This window comes from Gallinula chloropus (genome assembly GCF_964237585.1).
Source record: "Gallinula chloropus genome assembly, chromosome: 2".
NCBI classification, from domain to species: domain Eukaryota; kingdom Metazoa; phylum Chordata; class Aves; order Gruiformes; family Rallidae; genus Gallinula; species Gallinula chloropus.
Window position 1 is genome coordinate 112617850 of NC_140086.1, and position 27553 is coordinate 112645402.

General features: G+C 39.5%; 1 protein-coding gene across 1 annotated transcript; it reads left to right on the forward strand.

Moving 5' to 3' along the window:
* Nucleotides 1–27540, forward strand: ANLN (anillin, actin binding protein; the record flags this gene model as incomplete). The annotated part of the gene is made up of 25 exons (XM_084279895.1): nt 1–18; nt 4511–4664; nt 5029–5310; nt 5728–6074; nt 6783–7005; nt 7422–7615; nt 7748–7855; nt 8312–8417; nt 9246–9362; nt 9888–10114; nt 10620–10768; nt 11069–11216; nt 11846–11981; nt 12293–12475; nt 14302–14428; nt 15523–15571; nt 15650–15706; nt 17164–17202; nt 17538–17559; nt 18533–18645; nt 20296–20349; nt 23145–23231; nt 24687–24794; nt 26828–27000; nt 27417–27540. The coding sequence occupies 25 exons, from the start codon at nt 1–3 to the stop codon at nt 27538–27540; spliced, it is 3345 nt and encodes a 1114-aa protein (XP_084136021.1).
* Between the last annotated feature and the right edge of the window lie 13 nt (nt 27541–27553).

Genomic DNA, 27553 nt, shown 5'->3' on the forward strand with positions numbered 1-27553 from the left:
ATGGATCCGTTCACTGAGGTGAGGGCACGGCGTGGCCAGACCCGACCCTATCCTTCAGCCCTGAGCTCCGGAGGGGGCGCGCCCGGGGCTTGATCCGTGCACAGGGCAGGAGCGAGTTGTCAGCGGCGGGGGCCGGCCGGAGCCCGCCGGGGAGCCAGAGTGGGGTGGTTTCTTCCACCCCAGCTTCAGGCTGCGTGCCTGCCGGCGTCCCTTCTCCTCCCCCGCGCTCCGCCGGGCGTTTGTGGGCTTGCGGCGAGCCTCCTGGCAGCGGGGAGACTCTGCTCGCTCCTCTTGCTCACGCTGGTGCTTGTGGTGTTGTCGCTGTAGGGCGTCAGGGCTCCTCAGGGTGAGCAGCGGGGGCTGTTCCTGCGAGGGGCTGCGAAGGGCAGGCCTTTGCGGAGCCGGGCGGGCACTCAGGCGCCAGGGAACGCAGCGAAGCGCTTGCCTCTCGCCTGTGTCTGGCCGATGAGATTTTTCAGCGGAGGCAGAAGGGGCCCTGGAAGCTGCTGGGAAAGGCGCTGTGCCCGCCGTATCGAAAGGCCGGGTGTGAAGCTCGCCCGAAGCAGCGCCCGTCTGATTGAAAACGCTCTCTGATTGACACTGTCAACCGTGAGCGGTCAGGCTCACAGGCGGGGCCAGTTCCTATTTTTATTTAAAAAAAAAAAAGGGAAGTTGTTGAGGTGTGTTTGCGTGTGTGTGGCTGACTTACAGAGGCAAAACTGTAACGTGACGGGTGGAATTGACTGGCTTGAATCTCTCTGAACGCTTTTGGTTTCTTAAAGATGCTATGCTGTGCTCTGATTTCTCTGTGTGACGTGCAAAGCTGCAGAGCTGTCTTGTGACTGCTTTGAGAAATATCAGTAAAATGGCCTTCAATCCCCAGCCTGTCTAAAAAAAAAACCCCAAAACCCTTTTAAAAAAGGGCTGAAATCAAATACGTTGGTGAAATACACTCTCCTCCCCTTGAACACAATCTCTGTATATCAAACTGATATACTTTAAATAAATGAGTGCCCAAAAAAAGGAGACTGTACAAATCTAACATTAAAAAAATGAACAAAAGTTATTGATCAGAACCTCTTTACTAAACGTGTTATGCCAAGGCAGATTTACCCTACCCCTGTGTAAAGGCTTGCTAAGTATAAACATCTAAAACCTCCTTCCTTAATTGGTAGTGAACGGCATGATCTGACTAGTCTTACATAAACTTCAAGTCCAGGCTAGTGAATCCAGTTTAAAATGGTTTTGCATGCTGGGATATATTCCAACCTCAACACACCCTTCTTGTACATAACTGATTTTGAAAAGCTTTGACCAGCTGTGAGGCCGCTCCTCAGTAAACTTCATACAAGCGTTGGCTAGTATTGCAGGGTGCATGGAATATTGCCTTGTCAAGAATGCTTATGCTGTGGACAATGTGTTTAGAAAAAAAAAACCAAACAAAAAAACCCAAAAAACCCCTGACCAATATTAGTGTGTTACTATTGAACTTTAATAACTCAAAACAGTTTTCTGAAAAGGGACCTTTTTACCACCTACTATGAAGCACTTATGTCCTGGTTTGTTTTCTTTTTTTCTTTAAGGTGTTTCCTTAATGACTTTCAGGTAATACTTGTCTACAAATTACTGTTTTGTTACTTGCAGGGAACTGATGAGGCATTTTAAGTGTTGATTGTGTAAATCAGTCTAATTTGAACTTTAAGTGGCCAAAGCATGCAGTTAACTGAGTGTTTTCTTATCACTTTACAGTAACAAATTCTGTTCAGTCTCACTGAATTTAAGCTCAAATATAATCTTACTGTAAGATTTAGTGGAATGCTTTTAAAGCAGCCAGTTCTGAAACAATGGGTTTTTTTATTACTCTTACAGACTATTAGTTTTTGCATATATCTAAACCATATTATTAATACAGAATGCACAAAGGACACGGTGCAGTGGGTGCTTTTTACGTTTGCACCGAGCATGCTGTACTGTGGCTTTCAGTTTATAGCTGATTGTGTAATTTGCCTTTCTTGTTTGGTACTACGGTATGTTAGAAACAGTCTAGGTTATTCTGTACTTTGAAGTACTTGTTAACGTTCCTAGAGCATGGCATGATTTCCTCGTGTGGAAGCTGACCACAGAGAAATAAGTGATGCAGCTGCAGAGGGGAAAATTTGTGTGTATGACTTTTGGAGTTAACTGTTCCTCCAATGCCATGGGATAAAGTTGGTCCCTTTGCTGCATCCTGCTGGTAAAACGGGGTAGTTGGAACAAATTCTTGCAATGAGTATGTTCTCTAATGCTTCTGAATAGGTACTTTAAAAACCAACCTTTTCAAAACCAAGTATGTCTGTCAACGCTTGGAGTGGGGAGGCCTTTTCTGTGTTTTAGAAGGTGCTTCTGCAGCGCAGATAATGATCCTCTAACTGCGACTTAGCAGTTCTCAGATTCCTAGGTGTAATGGAATAGGTGCAGCCTACTCTGAAACCTTTGGCTGCCATCAGAACGCTGGGGGAACGTACTCAGAGCAGGCGTCCTCTTGAAGAACTTGAAAAGTCAGTCTGGAGTTCTGCTGACCGGCTTACTCATCGTGTGCTGTAGCAGAATTTGAATTATGGCAGTTGCATGGAAAACTTGAGATACCAAGAGCCAATAGGAGCTGGAGCTGAGCAGCAGAGGCGTGCATTCTTGGGAAGTGACACCCTAATTTGTAACAACTGAAACTGGGTTTTACTGAGCTAACAACACAGAAAGGAATGTGGCTGCATTTGAATAGCACTGCAGGAATACTGCTCTGGGAGATATAATCTGTTCTTCCTGCACGAAGTTGAGTTTCTTTATTGGGGTGTTCCCTGTGCTTTGTAGCTCTGCCTTTTGGTGGTTAAATAAGGAAACTTGACCTGTGGCCAGAACTAGCATGGAACTTGCATCGAATGCACTCTTGGCATTTTGTGTGTCTCCTCCCACCAACCCCCTCCCAGACCCCCTGCTCAGCTCCCAAACACTCCTCTTCTATGGAAGCTAGAGAAGCCGATTTTTGCTTTCACAACAAACTGTGGAGATTGACGTTCCATTTGTCCTGTGTTGCCCTACAAAGGAACATTGTGTAAGACTTCAGCCTTAGACAGTTAAAAATGTGAAATGTGTATTTAATTGCTGTGCAACAAGACAGATAATGGCTGGCACAGTTCTCTCAGTAATTTATGTGCCACCAAACAAGTGCAGTTTATATGCTCACTTTTAGAGGCCATTAGTTCAACCACACAATTTCTTGTCTCAAAGTGCCGCAAAACCTAAATCAAAGGAGTAATTAAGTATCCTATCTTGTATGGAATATGATCGTAGTAATCACATTTCCAGTGCCTAGGGAATGAAATAGAATGTTGTGAGGTAGCTTAATTGGTGTGTCTTTATGTTCTTTTGTATACAAGTATATTATAATAAGAAGCCTGTTTATTAAGACAACTAGTTATAACATCTGTATATTCTTAAAATTAAGCTTGAGGAAGAGAAATTCACCTTCTAATATAAACAAATGTTGCTATTACACCCTCTAATATTAACAGCCACATGTTTAATTTGCTGTTTGTTGGGGTTTTTTATGACCACTTGGCAACCATTTCAATATTTATTTTGTCAGAGTGTTAGTTCTAATCAGGTGACTTGACCATATGCTTTGGCAATGTCAAACCCTACTAACAAGGCTTGCCAGTTCAAGACTGTCCTGTGACAATCAATTAAAAAGTGTAATTACTTTCAAACATTTCTGGTTACTTTAGACTCTATAGAAGCATCTCTTCAGTCATTTTAAAATTTTGCCATTGCTTGTGTGTCTCTTTAGCCTGGTTTCCTTTGAAATTCAAGCTAATGGGAGATTTTAGTTGATTTAATGGCTGGAACTTTGGAGCCTACTGGCTAGCTTCACCTCTTCTTAATAAACGAAGATTATCTTGAATTTAACTGCTTCAACAATTTTTGTGAACATTTGTGGCTAGGTGAAAAGACCCAAACCAATGTTTCTGTGAAGAAAAGGCTTCAGCTGGTAGGCCAAAGGATTTCCAATAACCTGCAAACATGTACTGGCTGACCAGATAGCAAGAAGGTAGCTTGGAATGAGCTGCAGCATGAGCTACCATTATCTAATGGGCACATACTAAAAATGTGAGAAGCTGTAGGTATTGCAGTGGTGAAATCAGAGTATGGAGAGCAGGGGTTATCGGAGTGAGAAAAAGGAGGTAGACAGAAAAAATTGTGGTGTTAGCAGTGAAAAAACCCATGTTTTGATCCCCTTTCAGGAGGGGATAACCAGTCAGCAACCCAAACTTTGACTAGTTCTATCGCATTGTGTTACAGTAAATCAGTTGTAACATCCAAGAGCTGTGTTTCGCTTAATGTAGCCTTCATTATAAATTCCTGGTATTGTGGGTCTTAGTAGGTGCTATATAAATTTATATTTTTAAATATGAGTTACTGCTGGTTAATCCACTTACTGCTATGTGTCTTAACATATGATTTATTGACTACTCAGAAACTCCTTGAAAGAACCCGTGCCAGGCGAGAGAACCTGCAGAAGAAAATGGCTGAGCGGCCCAAGATGGCAGGGAGACCCACACTGCAGACCAAGAGGGTCAGAGAGCCTTTGTTGGAAACTGGTAACCAGGCACCTCTTCCTGGAGAAGAAGGTATTTTGCAACAAGTTTAATAAAGTTTGTCTTTTGATATGAGTCCTATCTCCTTGGTTTTTTTCTAAGGGCAAGTGCAAACCCTTAATGTTTATCTTCAACTAAGCAGTGATAGGCAGAGTTACCTGACTGCTAGGGCTAATTATGGCTAATGTTTACCTTAGCCTGAGAGCAGATGCTCTAAGTAATTGGTAAACTATTTAAAGTTTGTAATAATGCCGAAGACAGTGCCTTGTGATTAGTAGCATTTGGGGAGGGCAGGTTTTTGGAAGTTGTAGGGTATTTATAAATCATAACTTTGTGTTACAATTTTATACTGTCTCCTAAAATATTTTAAATTGTTTGAATACTGTGACCTCTGCAGGGAAACCTGGTACAAAGCCATCACCATCAAAAAGGCTCTGCCCTAATACGGAGGCTCAAGGTTCCAGTGTGGAGAACGTACAGCCAGTTCCTCCAAGTTCCACAAACCATCGTTCTCCTGAGATAACTGCAGAGTTGCACGTTGCTGCTTCTAACAAGGCTTCTTTGGCTGACCCTCTTGAGAAAGGAAAAACAAACACCAAACCAGAAACTCCTGCGGCCCTTTCTGTCAAAACCCGTATGCAGAAACTGGCAGAGCAGCGGCGCTGCTGGGACAGCGAGGGTGCGTTTCGCTTGCTAAGCACTACCGGTGCTTTTCAGTGTTTGCATTGATGATTGCTTGCTGGTAGAAGATAACTTTGTGTATGTTAATGTTTTCATAAAGAATTCTTAGCTAGCCCTGGGGAAGGCCTAAAATAATAAAACTGTTGACTACAGCTTAATTTTAGTCTTTTTTTTCTCTACTGCTTATCACAACAGTGACGTAAAACTAGGAAACGGCTTGATTTAAAATGCATTTGCTTTGTGATGAACTCAAATTAAACTCGATTAGTCTCAATGCCTTCAGAGCCAGTAGCTTGATTCTGTTCATGGCAAGAACATCTTAACTTTTGATAAACTCAGTATATAGCAAAATGCTGCAGATCCAAATTTATCAGTGTATTTTTGTTACAAAATGTGTGTGTTTTCTTTTTTCCAGATCCCTCTGAATGTGTTCCTCTGTCTCCTCTCCAGTCAAAAGATCTGTCTGTTTCTCCACCTAAGCAGACACCTAAAGCCCTGACCAGTGATACCCCTATTGGGAGAAGAGGCCGTTTAGCTAACCTTGCTGCTACAATTGGCTCCTGGGAAGATGACCTAAGTCATCCATCTGCAAAGCAAAACAATGCACAAGAACAGCCTGGCACTACTTGTTTATCCAAATTGTCCACTACAAGTGGAGCATCTGCTAGAATCAATAGTAGCAGTGTAAAGCAGGAAGCTGCATCCTGTTCTCAAAGGCTTGTTGAAGCTTCTATTAATAAACCAGCAAACTCAAAGATAGAGGTGAGTGTCTGATTTAGCTGCTGATTAAAAATGGATTTTGTTTTTTTGTGGGGGACACACAAATGTTAAGTCATAATTGTTTAACCAGAATTTAAAAATTTAGTGTGAGCAATCTTAGTCTATTTACAACTTCTGCTTTATTGAAATCCTATGTGCCCTTTTCTAATAGCAGACCTGAAACAGCCTGGAATCCCTTTTCTTGAGGCTTAGATGAGTGCATTTATAAGTCTTGTAACAGTTGATGTCAAACTAATTGATTGTGGCTCTTTTGACCAGGGCTTCTTACAGAGATGTTGGATTTCAATCTGCAATAGCATGTAGTTCATTGATTTAAATCATAAATGTTATTGTTGTATGACTAATCAATCAGAATGTTGAAATTAGCAGTACCAGATACCTGATCAATTTATAGCATTTATGAAGTGTCAATATCTGCTGTGTGCAGTCTTGTTTAGAGAAGCACAGGGAAATACCTAAAGTAGGTGACAGAAGCATGTTGAATCAAATACTGATGCAATTTTAAAATACTGGATTAAAAAAACCCCACCCCACCAACCTACAAAACGCTTATAACACTTGTTCTCAGCTCTCTTCTATTGTGGGTGGAATAGGTGTGTTTATAATCAGCTATTCAGAATGCTTTCATTCTTTAGCCTCTTGAGGTAATGAGACTACATGGTCTTATCTTAATGTTTTTCCCTCGTTAAGGACCCAAACAATTCCTTACTGCAATCTTCAAGAGTTGCTGTTCCCTGTTCTAAAGAATCTGAAGTACAACAACCGCCAAAAGAAAATCCCTGCAGTCCTCAGAAAACTGAAAAGCCTGCACAAACAGCAAAATCAACTTCCTCTCAACCAGTTCAGTCCAAAGAAGAGCCAGTCAAAGGAACACATGTGCAACTTGAACCAAAGGGTAAACCCACACCACCAGGTAACCTGTTTGTTGATTATTTTTTTTATCTTCAGTAAATGTTCATTCACATAACATCCTGTATTGAAAGCTATTTGTTAGTTAAGTATCTGCCTTATGTACTAGAAAGTGCTCCTTCAGATGAAGGAAGCAAGTGAGACAAGTTGTAGAGGAAATATTGAAAAAGCAAACCAGTTTAAAACTGGTGGACTTAGAGAAGGGCATCTATTTGCTCTGATTTGCTACTCTGTTATCAGTGATCTGTTACTGTAGCGATATGCACTTCAGGTTTAGTTTGTATAAAGTATAAGAAGTAAGCTGTAAAGGAGGCAGCTTCATTACCTTGTTGAGAACCTTCAGGAGGACGCAAAATTGCTGGGATTTCTTTCTGTGGTTTTGAGAGTGTTTCTTTCAAGGCAAAACAATTGTTCTTGTAGGGGGATTGGGAATTAAACCCTTCCTGGAACGCTTTGGAGAGCGCTGTCAAGAGCGTAGTGCACGGAGTCCTGCTACGAATACTCCAGGGTGCAGAACGCCCATTGTTACCCCAAATACAAGGACCATCCAGGAAAGGCTTCTCAAACAAAATGAAAATTCCTCTACTGCCAGTTTAGCGCTTCAGCTTAAGCAGGTATGACTTGTTACCTTCATTGCTTGCTTGTAAGCTTGAGGAAGACTCTTACTGTTATGCACCTACCAGAGGAATTTGAAATGTGTTGACATCTTAAAACTGTCAGCTTTTCCTCCGTTCCCCTTTGTCTAGGAGCGTGAACGAGAACTTGCATGCCTTCGTGGCCGGTTTGACAGGGGCAATCTGTGGAGCGTGGAGAAAAGTGAAACTCCAAAGAGAAAACTTCCAGAAGCTAAAATGGTAATATGTTACCTCTGTGTGTTGATTTAACAGTTTCTGGACACAGAGGGTTTATATTTGTACATCTATAAAAGATGAAAACCTTTGCTTTGTGAATGCTCAGGATGTGCAAGACCACTTGTCAAGTGGTTTGTATGGTTATTAACAAGTTACTAGATTTTTTTCTTCCTGCAGAATCAACTAAGGAGACAAGGGACGTTGCTTTGAGCCAATTACTTTATTTATGATGTTAAGCATGGGTGTTTTATATCCTATAACTGTAAGAACAAGCAATTCAGTATTTAATACTTCAGCCGAATTTCTTACATAAATAAGTAGGATCTTTCTTGGTATCAAATAGACAAATTTTCCTAGTAGGTGTTTAAAAAAAAAAAAAAGCAACCCTGCCAGAAACAAACACATTTTAGTCTCTTTGAACATTACCTTCTGAATGTACCTTGTTTTTATTTTTGCTAGGAAAGCCAATCTCAGACTAGTCCAAAACGTCCTCTTAGTTCAGATGCCACTGCTTTTCAACCTGCAGGTGACAGGCCAGCAAAGTCTCCCATCATGGAGTCTTCAGGTAAGAATTGTCACTCTCTGCCTGTGGCTAGTACTGGACTGAAGCTTTGCCCTTGACCTTCAGGAGCAAATAAAGGAGATGTCTTAGCACTGACATATAGAATTGATTACTGATTTGTCAGAATCTTGTATGATGATAATACGCTGTACTCCTATACCAATTCAAAGGTTGGCAAGGCAGGACCGCCTTTTTGCTTCTCAGTGGATTTACCTATGTTTCATACTCATGTATGTTTAAGTGTAGGGAGAGTGAATGAGAATTGTCAGTGAAAGGTTTAATCTATACTGTACCTGAGTATCAAATTTCGACAGCTATCTTATGGGAGGGAATGCTTCCCTTGTCAGTATCCGCTTATGATACTAATTCTTACAGTAGGGGATGTGAAAAGAATGTGGAGATGCCAAGTGGGAGAGTCTCCAGTCTCTGTGAAAAGAATTAACTTAATGCTTCTAACACAATACAAGCAAACAAGCTATAGAATGTACTTCTAGAAAAGCAGGGTGATATCCTGCTGTTGGGTTGCATGTGGTGGCTTTTGTGTGGTGGAGTATTTTTTGGTTTTAAATCTTTCCTTTTTGCTCTTGAGTGACCACACTTTACCGTGGTTTCAGCATTGTTTCTTGTGCTATTAGTTTTCTAAGATACAAGACTTACCCTTCACAAGCTGTACAGTTATGTGTTCTTGTGCTTTATTTTTCACAGCAAGCTAACTAGAATGTGGGCTTTTTGTAAGTTGTCAGCTGCATTATCAAACTTGCAAAATACAGTAACAAAAATAACTTTGAAAGGCATAGTCTTCAATGAGTTTTGTTTTTACAAACTACTTAGATGCTGCTAAACGTGAAGAAATTGATAAACCCAGTCCTCTGAAGATCACTGAGCCAAAGAGCCCTGTGAAAGTGGTATCTGTCTCAAAACCTGAACGACTTGCTGAGGAAGTGAAAGGTTTGTATTGTCTAGGTGCATATTAACACGCTTAGTGCTCTGTTGCCACTCATCCAGTGGGGTGTTAAAATCCTTTGAGTCTGAACAATGAATTTGTCATATATCTAATTATGTTTTGTAAAGAGGTTCAAGGAGAGTAATCATAACCCTTCCCTCTTGACTCTCAAGTCTTCAAGGAATAGTAAAATGCTGATATTAAAAGTTTATTGGGAAAGGACAGAAATGAGTGCTCTACTATAAGACTTGCAGTTAAGTTTCAGACTTGTTTCAAATGTTGAAACTTGTCTAACAAGTACGTCTCTTTATTTCCCCTGTATCAATTATGCAGTATAGTTGATAATAGTATATTAAAATAAGGATGGAAGTATACTTTAGGGTTCTAGATTCCTAACTATAAGTGTGTTTTTAATCAAGTTTACTTGAAAAGACAAAATAATTGGCTTAACTGTTAACATCTTTCTGCTCATTAAAGAGAATGAAGTTTTGTCTTGATGCTACTAATATTTTCAAAACATCACCTTTCAGATGAAGTACATGAAGTTGAAATGAGTGTGGATGATGAGATGGATAGCTCAAAAGTGATAAATGAAATTTTTGAAGTCCTTCAAGAAGATGGTCCAGACATAGAAAAGCTGAAGAAAGAAATGAGCATGAGCTTGGAAGGTGAAAGTGATGAGGATGAGCAGGAAGAGTCACTGAATATTTCCTCTATGTCTCTGTTAACCCCTCTAGTGGAATCTGTTGGTCCAGAGGTGAGAGCTCTTAGGAGAGGGGAAAGGGCTTGTTTATTGTTGTATCATGATACCTGGGAAAACAGAGAAGTTACAAATTACATTTTGCTAACAAAAACATGAGGTAAAGCTCCTTTCTGAAAATAGCATAGTATATTTGATGCTCTTCTAAACAGGAGGTTTAACTTATACATGCTCAAGCTTGATATAGATCTATTGCTTGCTCTGGCTTTCCAGTGGTATGTATGCATTCAGTGAAGTGGTTACTGATGAAAATCTGAAGAGAAGCAATTATGTGACACTAGCAGTTTGGACACTAAAGATGAAACCTCCTTGACTGCAATGATCCATTGGTGTCTTTAAATAAACTGGCTTGCCCCACGTTCCAGGGCATGTCTGTAAAATGTCTGTTAAATAGTATAAAGCAGCCTCCACATCTACTGCTTACAGGCAAAGCAGATAAAGGTGAGAGAAAGCATATGATGATTAATGTGGAGAGAGCTGTAATACAACCTTTTCTCCCCAGGCCTTTGTTTCTCCTAAGTCAACTGGTGAAGGCAGCAGTATCAGTGATGTAAGTCTGAAGTCTGAAAAGTTCCAAAGGACTAAAGTCCCCAGGGCAGAATCGGGAGACAGTATTGGCTCTGTGTCAGAAGATCGCAACCTTCCATATAGGTAACACAAAATCCAAGCCTGACTGCCTGATTCTCTAAGTGTGCAAATTAAGATAGTGGCTTTTTAAACTCTCTTAATGAAGCAATCTACTTTGACTACAAATGGAGCTTTGTTCCAAGATTTCAGCCTTTATCAAAGCTTGTGTCTGTGCAGTCTTTATGTTGCTTAAGTTGAGCTGATAGTATGCTTTTTTTAAAGCCATTTAGGCAAGGTGGAAAACATCAATAGCTGATACATATGTATGTGTGTTAAAAGCTTGGCAGCCTGTGAAACACTTAATGGGGTTTCCTCTCTTAAAAGCGTTGATGCATATAGATCTCAACGACTTAAAGAAACCGATCGTCCTTCAATAAAGCAAATCATCGTTCGCAAAGAAGACGTCACTTCCAAATTAGAAATGAAAAAGAATGGCCTGTCTGATCAAGTGAATATCAAGAAGAAAATGCAGGTACTTGATACACTTCCTCAAATCCTTTTTCTAACTTATTATATTTTCACTTAATTTCCCCTGTGAATGTTCACGTCATTAATATACTGCTTAGAACTGCAAAATTAGTTTGCTTCTAATGGGAGGCAATGGTATTGCATGGTTTGAACAGCTATTGGATCTCTTAGAAGTATCATGGTATGGAGTAAGCCTGGAGAGAACAAGCCATTGTTTTGGGAAGGGGACAGGTAGTCTATGTCTTATGAATCCTGCCTAGTTCAAAGGCAGTCATGACTACATTGTGTCAGAAGGCAGTATTTTGATCTTTACTGGTGCCTCATTTGCCTACCACACTGAACTTCTGTGTTTCACTGCTGCTTCCCCTGCTAAAGAGAAGACTAGGCTGGACATGCAGCATACAAACATTGAAGTCTTTCACTCCCAATTTAAATTATCTCTGAGGTCAAAAAAAGTTGTGCTGCCGTATTCTTCTGAAGTAGCTGCAAACTACAAGATTTTTGTAGTTTAATATCTAAATGGTCTGACTTCTCTAAAGCATAGCCCCAAATCGCTAATCTTAAGACAGTTTTGTGTTTGAATGCAACACTAAATCTCTCTTGCTAACTACATTTGCTATTGGTTTACTCTAGGAGCTGAATAATGAGATCAACATGCAGCAGACAGTGATTCATCAAGCCAGCCAAGCTTTGAACTGCTGTTTTGATGAGGAACATGGAAAAGGATCACAAGAAGAAGCAGAGGCAGAGAGATTACTACTACTTGCAAGTAAGTTTTTAGACTCAAATTTAATTCTTTGTTATGAACACTTTGGGAAGAATTGGTGACCACTGGCAATGTACTTATTATGCTATGTTGTAGATGATTATTTATAGTTCCTCACCTGAAAAACAAGAGAGGTTAGTATCTGTTCTGTCTCAGCTACTATAAGCAAGAGGGCACTTGGTTTCTGTCTTGTCCCTAATATTCCTACTATTCCAGAAAATAAATATTTCTGTTGCACTTTCAATAGTTATGGCAGAAAAAATATTCGGTACTCTTTTTTTACGGTTACAACTATTGCTAATTTCTCTATGCAGCTGAAAAAAGAACTGCTTTATTGGAAGAATTGAATAGACTGAAGAGTGAAGGACCTCAGAGTAAAAGAAACAAAGCTGCTTCTGCATCTACTGAATTTGCTCCATCCAGGGGATCTGTTTCCATTTCAGAAATGCGTCTACCTCTAAAAGCAGATTTCATATGTGGTACAGTTCAAAAGCCAGGTAAAACTAGCAACTGGAAACTTTACCCCTTCCCTCCCCCTTCTCTCAACCTCTCTATATGTATTTCTGGTTTATTTTCCTTCATTTTTGTCTTCTGGATTGGATTTTATCAGAAATCTAAGGGCAATGAAAATTTAGCAAATGCATTGAACTGATCTGGTTTTTTGACTAGTTTTTCAGTATTTCTCCATGATTGTTGTAGTTGCATCATTTTCTGGCTTGTGAGATTCAAGAAACTTTCTTAGCCAGCCTTAAAGATCTTTGTGGCCCTCTAACCTGTTGGGGAGGAAGTAGACTTTTTAGATTTTGGCTTGTCTTTTCTCACTGCCTAGGAGGTTTTTTTGGTGGATGGGATGCAAGTCTAGTACTAAATGCCACTACATAAAATCAGAGGTCAGAATTTAAGTGCTCATTAAGCTGCTTCCCCCTGCCCCACCAAATCTTTCTGTTAACATCTCAAAATACTTCACTTACAAATACTAGTCTTCTATTATTTTGTCATATTTAAGTTGTTAAAGCATCAAAATCTGGATTTATTTCTTCTTTTCTTTCAGAATAATGCCTGGCTTTATATCTCTGTGGGTTTACAGACTTACCCTAGAATATAATAAGCTTTTGTCACATGGTTGTTTAGACAATCTGCAATCCCATAGTAACCAGTGCTGTTTTATATAGTGCCACAGAATGGCTGTAGCTGGGCAGGTTCTGACTTCTTACCTCACTAAAACTTGAGGACAAAAGTCATTTAATATTGACTGTAAAATTTTTCTAATGAATTTGTATGTAGTCTTGCTTCGTTTTTTGTGTGACTGCCCTAGGAATCTTAAAGTCTGTGGTTTATATCTTCCAATAAATCTAGAGCTAAGAATGTAAATTAAATGTAAATATCTGACTTATCTCCCCTATTCCCAATGTTACATTTCTGGTTGCGTGAGACACTTCATGTCTGTTACAGGAAAACCTCTCTATTGGTTACAAGTCTAGCTTCTATCAGTAATTCTCATAAAAACCCCAAACCTAAAGTCTAAAACAACCCTGAACTACTTGTTGCCAAAACCTTATTCTGGAGTCATAGCATTTGTAATACATTGTGCTCCGGAAGCTTTACTAATCACTTTCATCTCTGAAGAGAACCTCAAATACAAAAGAGTATAAATCAATGCAGTCTTCAGCAACTGTTCTGAAAACTGTGGCTTGTCCCATGCAGCAGAGCACTTGAACTATTGCAGGTTTTATTTTTATGTTGTGGGGTTTTTCTGTGGTGTGGTTTTGTTTTTGTTTTAAACTGTGGTATGATATGGATTACTCCTGCTTTACTATTGTGCAGCAATTTGCTGTGCAAACCCAAAACATCTTCTGATGCTGGGGCCCGTGCTTGTGGTCATCTACCTCTTTTATTTTTTTTTTTTTTCCCTTTTCTTTTCCCCTTATTTGAAAAGTTAGGGAAGCAAGTTCCCTGCATAACCAGTTCCTTCATGCAGTAGCAAAAGCTGCTGTGTGCATAAGCTGTCAGGCCTGGACAATAACAATAGGGTATAAAGAGCGGAGTTTAAATACTGAATCTGACAAAGTTTTTCCTCTCCCCTCTCATACACTGAGTAGTGTAGGTTTGACCTGCCCCAGGCAGTAATGCAATAGTTGTGAATCCTGTGGAGACAGTTTTGCTAATGGATATGGGGGGGGGGGAGGGGGGGGCAGGGAGTGTAAGTTTATAAGCAAAGTTTTACTATAGCTGAGTGTTTAAGCGAGGTTAAACAGAGGTGCTTAATGGCAATGCTGTACTTGGACACATCTGGCTAACAAAACCATCTGATATGTATTTACAGAAGCAGCAAATTACTACTATGTGATAATACTGAGATCTGGAGCAGAAAACATCATTGCGACTCCATTAGCGAGTACTGCCAGCTCCCTGAATGGAGATGCTCTTGCTTTTACTACAACATTTACTATGTAAGTATAAAGAAACTGTTTTGGAACCAGTTTCAACTGTGGTGGTGGAGTATGAATAAAAAAAACGTTTAAAATCTTCAAATGAGGCTTTCCTCCTGCAGACAATATGGTGAGATCTTTAACAGCAGCAGAGTGGCGCAGCGGAAGCGTGCTGGGCCCATAACCCAGAGGTCGATGGATCGAAACCATCCTCTGCTATGTTGTCATTTTCTCTGCCTGTGGCGGGGGGTTGGAGCTCTATGATCCTTGGGGTCCCTTCCAACCCATGCCATTCTATGATCTTGTGGTAAGGTTATTTCCAGCTTCAAGAAATAACTGGAATGCACTTCTTTCAAAAGAGCAATCCAGACTTATTCTACCATCCATCAGCTAATTTATGTCATGCTGCTTCTACTTTTGTTATCTCCTGGAACACCTGTGGTGACAGATGGATTGCTCTGCCTGAGATAGAGGGTGGTTTTTTCCCTCCTCTGCAGTAACTAGCATTTTGTATAGGTATCTGGGTTTGCTATCTAGAAACAGTACTCTTAAAACTAAACTTGAACTCTCATATCTTATATAAAAGGTGTCAGTTCAAGTGGCTCTTTATCAGCAAAAGTCTTCCAAAATAAATAAGCAAACTTCCTTTAAGTCCACCTACACTGTAATTTTAACTTGAAGTCATTTACCCAAAACTCCCGATCTTTGTTTCTAGACGTGTGCCAGCAGTGGACTGAAGGGTAGAGTCTGAGAAATGATAGATGCGCTCTATCTACCCCTTGTCCTGCCTCCCCTTCTGTTCCCTTGAGTTCTAGAAAGTGTCTTGAAACAGTAACACACTCCAGTCTTAAACAGCAGTGCTGCTTGGACTGAGCAGTGCTATTGTAGAAGTGAAAGGGTCTCAAATAGCCCTATTTGTCTGCAGGAACAAACTAGGACTAAGATGTTAGCTGATAATATGGTGACTAAGCTCTAGTGTAGAACCCAGCTGCTCCCTGGGCAGTTTTGAGGAGCAGAAGGAGGGAAGAGGTAACTTTAAAAAACCCAAACAAACCACAACTCTCTTTGAGCCAGTCTGTGTTTAACTTGTTTTTTTCCTCTTTCCTCCCTTTTAGGCATGATGTGTCAAACGACTTTGAAATAAATATAGAAGTTTACAATTTGGTATGTATTGGTTCCTGTCAAGAGGATGTTTAAGGGAGAATGATGTATTGTAGTTCTTAATATCTTCTTGCCTTACAGGTGCAGAAAAAAGAAGTTACAAGCACTGATAAAAGGAAAAAGTCAAATAAATCTAAGGTAAATGAAACATGAAAATCGGTATCCTGTATTTATTTCAACAGAAGGTACTCTAGGAAGACTGCAGTGTTCAGGGACAACTGAATAATAGACAATCTGTTGCTTGCTTCTACTCTTGTTCTTTCTTGGAACATCTGCAATGACAGATGGGTTATGGAGTCCTGCAACTGTTAGGAGACTGGACCTGCAGCACTTGGTTGAGTCTGAAATATATTGGAGGGCAAGGAGAATATGTCTTATTAGTTCTGCAAAATGCCATGTTTTGCAAAGTTTATTAGGTGTGGTGCTTCTGGGGATTTAGTGCCCTTATTTTCCAATTTACTTTCTCCTAGTGTTCAGGAAAAGCACTAGATGATTATTTATTAAAGCAAATGTTGTATTAATAGCTCCTTGGACATAAACTTTTCAGCTTAGATAGAGTGCCTGTTTCAAGTGTTTGTGCTTTATTAAGGCTTTGTTGACCCAAAAAAAGCTAGTGGCTTTCTGGAGGTGGTTTCATAGAATCATAGAATGGCCTGGGTTGAAAGGGACCTCACGGATCATAGAATTCCAACCCTCCCTGTCACACCAGGGCCACCTACCTCCAGGCCTGGATCTACACAAGCTTGCCCAGGGCTTGTTTGCATTGCTTGTAATTCTAACAGGTGTGCATACAGTGTATTAATGATTTGGGGTCTGAATTCCCTCTTGTCAAGATACTTCTCACTCGATAAAAGCAAGAAACTTGAGTATCTTCCAAAACAGTAGGAAAGAGTACTCAAATGCTGTCTCTGCAAACAGAGATAGGAACTGTTTTTAATCTTTTCTTTTATCTGGCAATGTGAAAACATACCTTTACTTGTCCCCCAAAATACCCAGTTTGAAGTCCAGGGTTTTTTTCTCTCCTGTTCTGCAGTTTAGAGGAATCTTTACTTAAAAGTAAATGTTTTTGTGGCACTGTGGGTGAGTTGCTGATGTGGGGTTATAGGTTTGGTGATATCTTCTGTTCTGCTTTTGATAAGCTGCTTATCTTTCGGCCTCAAGAATAGATGAGTACATAATTCCATTCATGTTTAATATAGAGGCTCCCTTAAACTTTGAGATTTTTCACCTGAAAACATAAATAATGTACAACAGTAACAAATTGAACATCTCTCTACTTGTGTTGTTTAACTCTTATCTTTATTAAGCAAATATAACTTTAAATCCCTGTTACATGAAGGAAAAAGGCCTAAGATTGATCCCAAGCTACTGCATACTTAGCCTTTTCTGCAGTAAATATTTCTTTAATATGTGGTATTCCTTCTACAGAAATACATTGCATCTGGTTATAAAACAAGACTTACTCGTTACAACAGCTAGTAACCATTTAAAATTTATTTACATAAGCCTTCAGTAGTTTCACTGTCTAATTTACCTGCTAATGTGATAGACAAATTCAGTAGCAAGTCCATTCATCATCTTTTATTCCTTTGTAGGTTATTACTCCAAAGAGATTATTGACATCTATTACCTCTGTAAGTACAAATATATTTTTTTTAATGAAATCTGGTTATGAGTGCTTTCAAAGGTCATAATCTCACACTGAATAAGGCTGTGTCTCTAGAACACACTTGAAACTCTCTATTTCTGCCAAACTCTTCAGCCATCAGCTCAAGAAATAGGTAACAGCTCTACATGGGTAATGCTGGAGATATGCCATTACGTTTATTTGGACTTTCTTTTCAAGATGTTTTTATTTCTTTGTTTTAACATATTTCGGATCTTGTTGCTTTCTAACTTAGCTTAGTCTTCTGTGGAAGTTGTCAGAAATTACTTTTCCACTAAGCTTTTATTTCTCTCTCTTTTCTAGAAAAGCACCCTTCTAACTCCAGGTAAGTAAAATACAGGCATCTTATGCTAAAATGAGCAATCTATGCTTGCTAACACAGTGTATCAATACATAATACTTGTAGCAAATTATAATTTGTAAGTAATAAACATAAAATTTATGTTTGCCAGCCCAGAAACCAGCCCTGTGTTTGTGTTTTAGTTACCATTATGTTTAATGGGAATTCTCTTCACAAAATCGACATTAATATCTGGTATCAGATGCCCATGGCCTATGTTCTTTTCTTGAAAAGTTGAACTCAAATGTTAAGATTTTGAGCTATAGTCTGATGTCAACAAGCTTGAAAATATATGAGCAGATCCTTAAGTATTGTTTTTGTGTAGCATTTAATGTGTGTGTGTGTGTGTGTGTATATATATCTATCTGACTCCTGGGGGAGAAGAGCAGCATATCTGAGTGTTTATCAACATAAAAATGTGTTAGACGCTTGTCTGGCAACAGTAGGAGATACTTGAGCTAGCTTTGGTACAAATTGCAGCAGTAAGGAGCTTATGAACTAACTCTGGAGTGTCGACTATACTGCTGTAACTAGTCAGACTCCTGTTCCTGAGCTGGACTTGTTTCTCCAGACACAAGTGCAAAGAGGAATACAGGCATGCAAATCCTGGAAGACTGAAGTGTGTCACTTGAAGAGGTTGAGAGATGTGAAAGTGAAGTTCCTACTGCAGGGCATGTGGGCTTTGTAGTGTGCCCCAGAGTGCTCTCTGTCCCCCCGAGACTTCTTAAAATGCTTTTTCTCCTCTCTGTGTATTTCAAAATAACTTTCTGAAAGAAAAGATGTACTGAGAAAGAATGGTGAGCATAAAGACCCTGTCTGGTTGTGCTGCTGGGCTGCGCTGCAAAGTGTGCTTCTCCTGGAGTACGGAGTAGGGCACACATACAATAAAGCATTTTTAAGCCTTTCAGCATCCTGCTGGTGTGGTGTTACAACTTGACTTTGCTGTCTTTTCCCACAGCCATGGCCAGTCCAGGTGGCCCTAACGCTGTGCGTACTACTAATTTCATCCTCGTTGGATCGCACAAGCTATCACTGTCTTCTGTAGGAAATGTCAAATTTCCATTGGACAAGGTAAGGGAAGCTATTGGTTATGAATCCAAAAGCCAGTTACATTCTACTAGAAAAACAAATAGGAATCTGGGTTTAGTGTTTTCAGGTGAAATTACTATCCTAGAAATGAAATATAAAGGTTATATATATATGCTATTTATCTATATAAAAATAAAATTATATGTAGCTGTTACTCATATTTAATTTCATGTGACTGAAATGTAACTTTGGAGATACAACAGAGAACCAATTACGCTGTTTTGCCAGATGTTCTCTTCTTTGTAGCTCAATGCAAGGTATGGTTATGCAAAGATAATGAAGGCATTTGGTTACTGATTTGCTTTCACTGACAAAAAAATTGATGCATGCAGTTGGCATCTCTGTATGTGGTCTTCATATTGTTTGTTGCTCTTGTCTTGCAGTTATCACTAAATAAGACACTAAGTGTGTTTTAATGATAATGAAGCATTTGAAATTTTCTGCGTTTAATTGACTTTAAAATTGCCATTTGAACATAGTTGGGAGCATGAGTTTCCTTTCATATCCCAATTAAATTTGTAGAAGCAAACTATCTTAACACTTTTTGAAAGAGATCTGTTACTGAATTTTATACTATTAGAACCTTGTCTAAACAGAATATGCTTGTTGGCTGTTGTTATTAGAAGTTAAAAAATAGATTGTTGTGTTTGTGATCTCTAACCTTGTAATATTTTTTTTTACCTGAAACCTGTTTTTCATGTGTGTTTGGACCAGCAGCTCTCTTAAGATAATTTAAATGAAGTCAAAGGTTACCACAGCTTATGGTAGTACTAAATTCCAGCTCTATCCAAACAGCAGCATAAGAATAAACTTTTCTTCTTAGCTAAATAAGTCTTATTATGATGATAGTAGTATTGGAATTATAGGTTCTGCTGAGAAATGAGATAACAAGGGTTGGTTGATTTTGTGGCTAGAAGTAGATTCCTTTGCTGAAACTGTTCACAGAACCCCACAGTTGAATTTCAGTGCTGTTGCTGGCCGCATGAACTTCAGGCACCAGCTTCGGTTCTTCACTAGAACTGCATGCAGAAATCTTTATTTATGGCTTGGTTATTGGAAACACCTTGTTCTTACAGTTATGAGAGGTTATGAGGGTTTATGAGCTTTTACCTTATTTTCAGCAATTTGGGTTTGAACTTTATAGCTTACTCTTTAGGACAGAGCCCTGGACTGGGTTATCCAACTGTAGCACAAGCACAAGGTTCAAATACAATTTCAAGGAAACCATAACATGGTTAAATTTTTCCAGATGCAAACTTCAACAGTTATAAACAAGAATGCTCTTTATTTGTTGGTGAACTTCCTGGGTTAAAATATCACCTGTGTGAAGTTTCAGTTTTGGGTTGGCCTGTGGCTATACCAAACAGCTGCGTTTTAACTTGGTCCATGTATTTCTGATACGAAGTAAATTACCACTGCCACCCTGGGGATTCTTTCAAGTTTCATTCCTCCTTCCTATATGCCCTTTTCAAATTAAGAGTGGACAAGACCAAAATGTACACGTGTTATCTGTCCATTTAAAAAAAAAAAAACAAAACCCCAAACAGAAAACCAAAAGCCCACACAAACCCACAAAACCCAAGCTTAACTTTACACTAATTGCATTGAGCATGTTTCTTTTTTTTTCCCTAGGTAAATTTTGAAGGGGAGGAAAGAGAACTGTTGGGCTATATGTTCCAGGACAAGGTTGCTGTGGTCCCTTAGTTCATAACTGAAAATAGGGAACTGCTTCCTAGTGCATGTTGCTCATGTCTGTCTGGCCTTTTTGCAGTATTTTGTTTTTTAATTCTTCTGCGCAAATGCTTACAAAGACTTACTAACTAAAGATAAGAGGTTAGGAGCCCTTAAAATTGCAGAATTCTACTTCCCATCTTCTATTATAATAGGCATGCTGCTAGAACTCAAAGTTATTTGGGCCACCTAGGGTTTTTCCTTAACGAGCATGTCTCTTGCCTTCCTAAATCACTAGAGAAGGGTTTTTCTTACTTCAGAACAAATTGACGTCTGCCTTAAAGATTGCTAGTCAGGAAATTTGAGCCAACTTGTTAATTAAGTGGACAGAACATAAAATCACCTACTCTGCTGACAGAGGATCAGGGAAGAATGACTATCGGTCTTAATGTTTGTTTAACTCAACTTGCTGCCACTGAGCCAAACTAAAATTACTCAGGATCTAAATATCTTGTTTCTTATTCTATCAAGACCATTGTTTTTTAAGCAAAAAGTTATCATAGAGACCTAGAATTTTGAAAGGGCTAAACACATCGCAATGTGTTCTTATTTGTACATAAATAAGCAATTAAATTTTGCTTGTTGCATACATGTTTTGCTTTATGTGAATTGATATTCTTAAAAGAATAAATTGGTCTTTAATCTCTGAAAATAGTTTTTAGTCAGTAGCAAAGTTGGATCTACCTGAAGACAGTGTTTTAGGTAACTGTATATTTGTCTTCTCTGAAAGTGAAGCAGTTGATAATATTGGTACCTGTCATCTACTTGGAATCAAAAGTCTCCAAAGACAACACTTTTTTTTTTTCTTGCAAATTCTTGAGAAGTACCTTGAGCATCCAGATAATCTTGTATGAGAATAAGCGAACTTAATGAAGGTAGATGGCTGTCTAACCACACCAGAATGCAAGCTATTGGAATCGTGGGCTTTATAGTCTTCATCTGGTTGGATATCCAATGATCTTATTTCTTTCCACCACTTCCCCTCAACTTGCCTTTGGGAGGAATATATTGTTGGCTAGATTGTAGATTTTCTCATGTGTACAGGAGATTGAGACCTGCTTTAATAATTAGTAATGCTGGTATAGTCTCTGCAGTACTTATATTCCATTTGTTATACAGCCTTTTTGCTTTATTGCCACTCAGTTCTTCACAGGTAAACTTTATAATCCACAAGGTAGATTGTTCTGTCCTCACACAAAATTAGGAAGGACTGGAAAAACCATAAACTTGAACTTTGGCCAGTTCCCCACTTCCCTGATGGCCTTATTCAGAAAGAGACTATACTTTGGATTGGTAGGATATAAGCCAACACTCCCTGATGTAGCAGGTTAGGGTTATAGCTGTCTTTACTGATAAAAATCTAGGGATGCTGTGACTGTAGTTCTATTATCTGCAAATGTTTTTTAACTATTTTTGCTTTTCAAATGGTCATACAGACTCCCACCTGGGAGTGCTGTACTGTAGGGCCAAGTACATGGGCAAGCCATGGATTCTGTCATAACTGAGTAGAACTAACATGCAAAGGTGATTGATCACTTGCTTGTGTGCATGTGCATTGTGTCTGGGAGGAAGCTGCAGTATGCCTGCAGTTCAAAGGCTCATCATATTCTAACTGTGTTCATATTCTAACCATAACATTTCATTGGGTGTTCTGCAGGGTTCACTGAAGTCTGCTGATGTACATGTCTAATTACTGAGGGTTACTCATCTTAACTTTAATTCCATTTGATTGAGGTTGATTCCATGGCTCTAAAAGCTACTTTTTCATTGTGTATACATGCCTGTTCCCTGGCAACTGGTTCTTTCTTTGTATTTGAGCAGCATCATGAACTTTCAAAAATTTATGCTTTGTCTTAATAGAAAAACCTAAGTTCTGGGGTGGGTTTTTTTTGCAAGTTTCATCTAGTATTGCTTAGTCAGTTTAGTGAAAAAACATATTATGCAGAATAATCATTGTTTGATTGTTGAGTTACCAAATTGTCTCTTAGCTTCTCTATTGGGGGGTGTGGGTGTGGTGGTATGTGATTTCTTAGCAGTAGTGGTGGGGAGTACTCAGTGTAATGGGGTACTATGGAGGGATAGGGGGAAGTCCAAAGGCAGCTCTTGTATGCTCCTTCTTAAGACTCTTCAGCATCAAATAACCATTTAACCAGCCTCTGGTACAGTAGTTAAGCTGCTTTTTTTCCTTCCTTCAGTAGTAGAAGATAGAGTTGGAACCTCTGTTAGAAATAACTTAACACAGGTCTACAATACCCTGAGTGCTAATTGAAAAGTAATGAAAGCAGTTCTCCCCTTCTAGTTTTTTTTTTTTTAATCCAAATATTTATCTGAGTAGGCATTACTATATCAATATCTGCCAAAAATGCTTATGGCATCCAAGTAACAATCCTGTTTAAGCCCACTTTGATATTTTCCAAACAGCTTAATGTCAAGCTGAGGCAGAAGCTTGCAGGATGTGGACTGGTGCCTTGTGTTGTTTTTAACTCTGCTTGAAGGGCCTGTTTTTCGAGATAGAAGCATGTTTGTGCATATGTCCTGAGCAAACTAATAAGCAAATAAGTCTTGAAAAGCTACTAAATGAACTTGAATCATAAAGTGATTATTATTGCTTTGCTTGAGACTGACTGCTTCTTTCTGGCTGAAGATCCTAAGAACAAGATGGTGCTAACATCCTGGTGCAGGTGGCTTGCTTGAACTGGTAGAGTTGAGAAGTGTCAGAATGAAATGAGTGACTGTTTTACTTTTTGCAGGTTCCCTTTTTGTCTCCTTTGGAAGGTCATATATATCTAAAGTTGAAGTGCCAAGTGGATTCTTCTGTGGAAGAGAAAGGGTTTTTGGTAAGATATTCACTTTGTATTCCTTCCTTGGAAATTAGAGGTCCTGTTAAATGCAGTTGCTTCTAACTTCACACATGGATTTGAAGTGATTGTGAAACTTAAAACTGGCTTGATTTTTCTTCACTGAATCAGACCTCAAAACTCTCACAGCTTATCTTCTAAGTGTAACTAAATTAAAGATACCTTTTAGGAGTTTATAAGTCTTTGTCTTCTAAACACTGTTCACTTGTTATTCTGATTCAGTTAACATTCCCTTGCTGTAATCTCTGAGGTGAGATGTAATTTCTCTGCCAGAAACTTTCATTGGGCATCTTGATTTTTTTTTTCGTCCTGTAAAAACAAATTCTCCCTAGCAAAATACTTTCACTCTTTTTCCCTGCTACATTCACAGATTTTTGGCTTACAGGGAAGCAATATTTCGTTTTTTGAGAAACACCTTGAGTAGTTCCCTTCCTCTCTAAAACCAAATTTAAAATGCTGCTGGGCCCAATAGCTGGAGCTGTGGAGATGATGTTCCAGCAGATGGCAGTACATGTGCTATGAAAATACTTGAGCAAAACATCAATATGCTCTTATTTTGGTACTTTCAGACTTTTCAAACGGTTCTTTCTGTCTCCTTTGAAGTTGAACAGATTTCATTAGATGCAAACATTTCACATGCTTATGGTATTTGATATCCCATGTACTAACTTAAAGCCCTTGTTGACTTCCATACAGTATGTAAACCCCAAGACTGTTGGGTTTGGAAACTCCCTGCACCGTTACAAATTCTAAGCTGAATTGTGAAGAGTGAAAAATACAACACACAAGTTAATTGGGGGGGGAAAGTTCTGTGGAAGTTCAAGAGGGATCAGGAATAGAAGGCAGATACTAAACTTCCATTCCGTTGCTAGGGTAATGGGCCTTGAAATTGGTGTAATCCTGCTTCCAATAAAACAACTGCCAACACAAACACTTAAAAATCAATTTCTAATTTCTTTTAAACTGACTGGACTCCTGAATGTGGCCTGTAGAATAGGCAAACATTTTGTAATCCTGAATTGTAAGTCAAAGATGACTTAAATACCTAATCATAATAAATTATCTGATACTAATGTATGTTTTGTGACCCGTTCATCCTGTAGCTGCTATGGGTAACCCTCCATTATCTTAAAATAATGGCAGTGTTTACCTTGTCAAGGGGAAAATCTGGTAATTTGAAATAGCAGTGGGAACTGCATTTTGAGCAAAAGGTTGCAGACGTGAGACTGGTGTAGTGTAAACCCATTTCCTATGCTCTCTAGAAAATAACATACCATACTAATACAAGTCTCTCCTGGTGTATATTTTTTTCCTTCTCTTACATTTACTCCTATGAAGGGCTGTACTTGCTGAACCATTCCAGTAGAAAAGTAGCTGAATACAGACCAAGTTCAAGGAATACGGTTTTTAAACTTTATTGTTGGTTTTTTTTAGACTATGTTTGAGGATGTTAGTGGATTTGGAGCGTGGCATAGGCGCTGGTGCGTGCTGTCTGGAAACTGTATATCTTACTGGACATACCCAGATGATGAAAAACGAAAGGTAATGCTGCTTTTTAAAGCTGAAGTTGAAAGTTCTGTAGTATTCTACATAGCTAGCTGCTCACTCTTAACAACTGCAATAGTTAGGCTTAAAACAGGTAAGTATATTCCAAGATTGAGATTCCAGCTCATAAAACTTCCTTGGGGAAAGGAAGGGAACCTGTCATCATAAATCTGACCTAAATACAGACAGCCTTAGAAATTAACTACTCTTATCTGAAGTGGAAAAGTGGAGGAGTGTCCATGTTTTAATTTTCCCTTTAGTGCTAAGGCTTTCCCTTGTGCTTGTCAAATGACTAATTATTTAATTGAAATTGATCAGACTTGTACAGCTTAATAAGCTGGCTGTATTTAGTTGCCTTAAGTTTTTAGACAAAATAACTCTTAATATGGTAAAGAACTAGGGTGGGCAAACCTCCTATATTGCAGAAGCATGGCTGTAATTATGGACTGTCTTATTTGCAGTCGTGTTCTTGCAGCTCCACATTATAGCTGAAATGGGGGTGTTTTTTTAATGCTTATCACAGAAACCTAAGTTATTGTCTGACTAATGAGACAAATCAGAGGCTCATCTGTCTGAGGTGAACCTTCTTGTCTCCTTAGCTTGTTCTAGCAGTGTTGTACTGAAATACTTCCAGGTCCTTTTAAAGACTGCTTTCAAGAGGGTCTTCTGACTCACTTAAGCAATTTACCATTAAACACTTGCTTGTTTGTTGGCAGAACACTTTCTTTCCCAAACTCTGTGGCAAACTCTGGTCCTTTTGGGTCTTCTGTGCCAATCCAGATGCCTGAGTTTAGTTTCTTCCCTACTAAGAGAGGAAGACCATATGCTGTTAGTTGACATTGCCAAAATACATCAATGTACTTTCTTTCCCTGCCAGGAGAGAGGGAAAAATCTCTGCCTACTGTAATAGAAGATAGGAGGAAAAAAAACCCACATTAAGCAAGAAAAAGGCTCTTGCTTTTGTCTTCAAGAAAGCAGTTCTGGTTTGTTTTCCAGATTCTGTTCTTGAAAATCTTCTAGACTTGTTTCACTGTCACTGTGAAAGGGTCAGCTATATTGTTTTGATATGTCCTCATCTACAGCAACATTAAACTCTGCCCTTATAGAGCAGGGGTAGGGGAATATATATAATGTCTTCTATCATGCAGAGATAGATGTAACCCAGATATTAGTATTGGGCAATGATTATGTTAAATCTTAGGGATTTTTTTAAATACCTTTCCAATGATTGTACATATATCATGAACATGCAACCTGTTCTTTCTTTAATGCTCCTTGAAATGGAGCCATCCTTTCCTTTTCCTGTAACTTGGGTTATTTAACTATCTATGGAATAGCTCAGCGAGCATGCCCAATAAATAGCAAACTCTCCTTCAAGCCAGGAGCAGCCTGTGATATTTCCCTGAGGAAGTATTCTGTAGGTGTGAAGGATTGGAGCCAAGGGGTGTAACTAACTTTAGGCGTAGAGCTGAGCCTCTGCCTCCAGTCAGCAGAAAGCGGTAACTGCCTTCAAGTCTGAGATGCTCTTTGAAGGGGTCTAGCTATTGACTGTAGAGGGGGCTAAAGCATCTGGACTTGGTAGGTGCCTTAGGTACATGTTTGAAGATGAATCTGTGTGCTTACAGGTTTTGACAAGAATGATGCAATCATCCCTAAAGTGTTTGCTTTCTGTGGGCTTTAACAAGGTCTTATTCTATCAGTTTGGATTTTGTTGGGAAGCTCGCTTGAATTTGAGAGAGTTGTTTTATGGAATAAAGGAAAGGATGAGGATGTGTCTTTCTAGAGCCGAAGCCTTTGGTAAGGGATGGCTTTGTTAGCTGTATGGTATATGACTGAGCAGAGCACGTTCTGTGGCCTAATGACCTCACTTCAGCTATGGCTCTGAAACACAAAAAGTGAAGTCCCTGTTTGGTATGCAGCAATTGATCTGGGAGGGCTTCGCTTAACGTGGCAGAACTCGTCGCAGTGTGTGTTGTTCAGGATAACTCCTGACTGCTGGACTCGTACTGACGCGCTGACTTCACTTTCAGCATCCCCTGGGCCGGATAAACTTGGCCAACTGCACGAACCATAAGATCGAGCCTGCCAACAGGGAGTTCTGTGCCCGACCCCACACGTTTGAGCTGATAACGGTCCGGCCTCAGAGGGAAGATGACAGAGAGACGCTCGTCAGCCAGTGCAGGGACACGCTCTGTGTCACAAAGTGAGTGGATAACAGCAGGGAGGTTGGGGGGATGTGGGGGGTGTGGGAGGGCTGCTTTGCCTCAAATGATGGTTTTGGTAACATGGGAGGCTTGCAATCTTGACATGCCAATTCAAAACCCATTTAGATTCCAAGGCTTCGGGATGTGTAAAAGTAAGCTCAACTTGAAGTGTTTAGTTTACTTACTGTTTTGTTTTGATGTCCTCAGAAGACTGAAAGGGACAAAGAAAAGCTTTTTAGAAGTGGAAATGCCAGGGAGATTGGTAGCAGGCTTGTGGAATATTTGACTTTAGGGTGGGTTTTTTTTTTCCCCCTACTATTTGGGTTTCCGTGGGTGATTGGCTTGACATTTTTCAGAATAACTAAGCAGAGGCGGAGCAAGACAGCTCTAATCCACCGAGTTCTCTGCCTTTTAGGAACTGGCTGTCTGCTGATACTAAGGAAGAGCGTAACCTTTGGATGCAAAAGCTCAACCAAGTCCTTGTTGACCTTCGCATGTGGCAGCCTGATGCCTGCTACAAACCTATTGGAAAGCTTTAAACTCTAGAAGGGA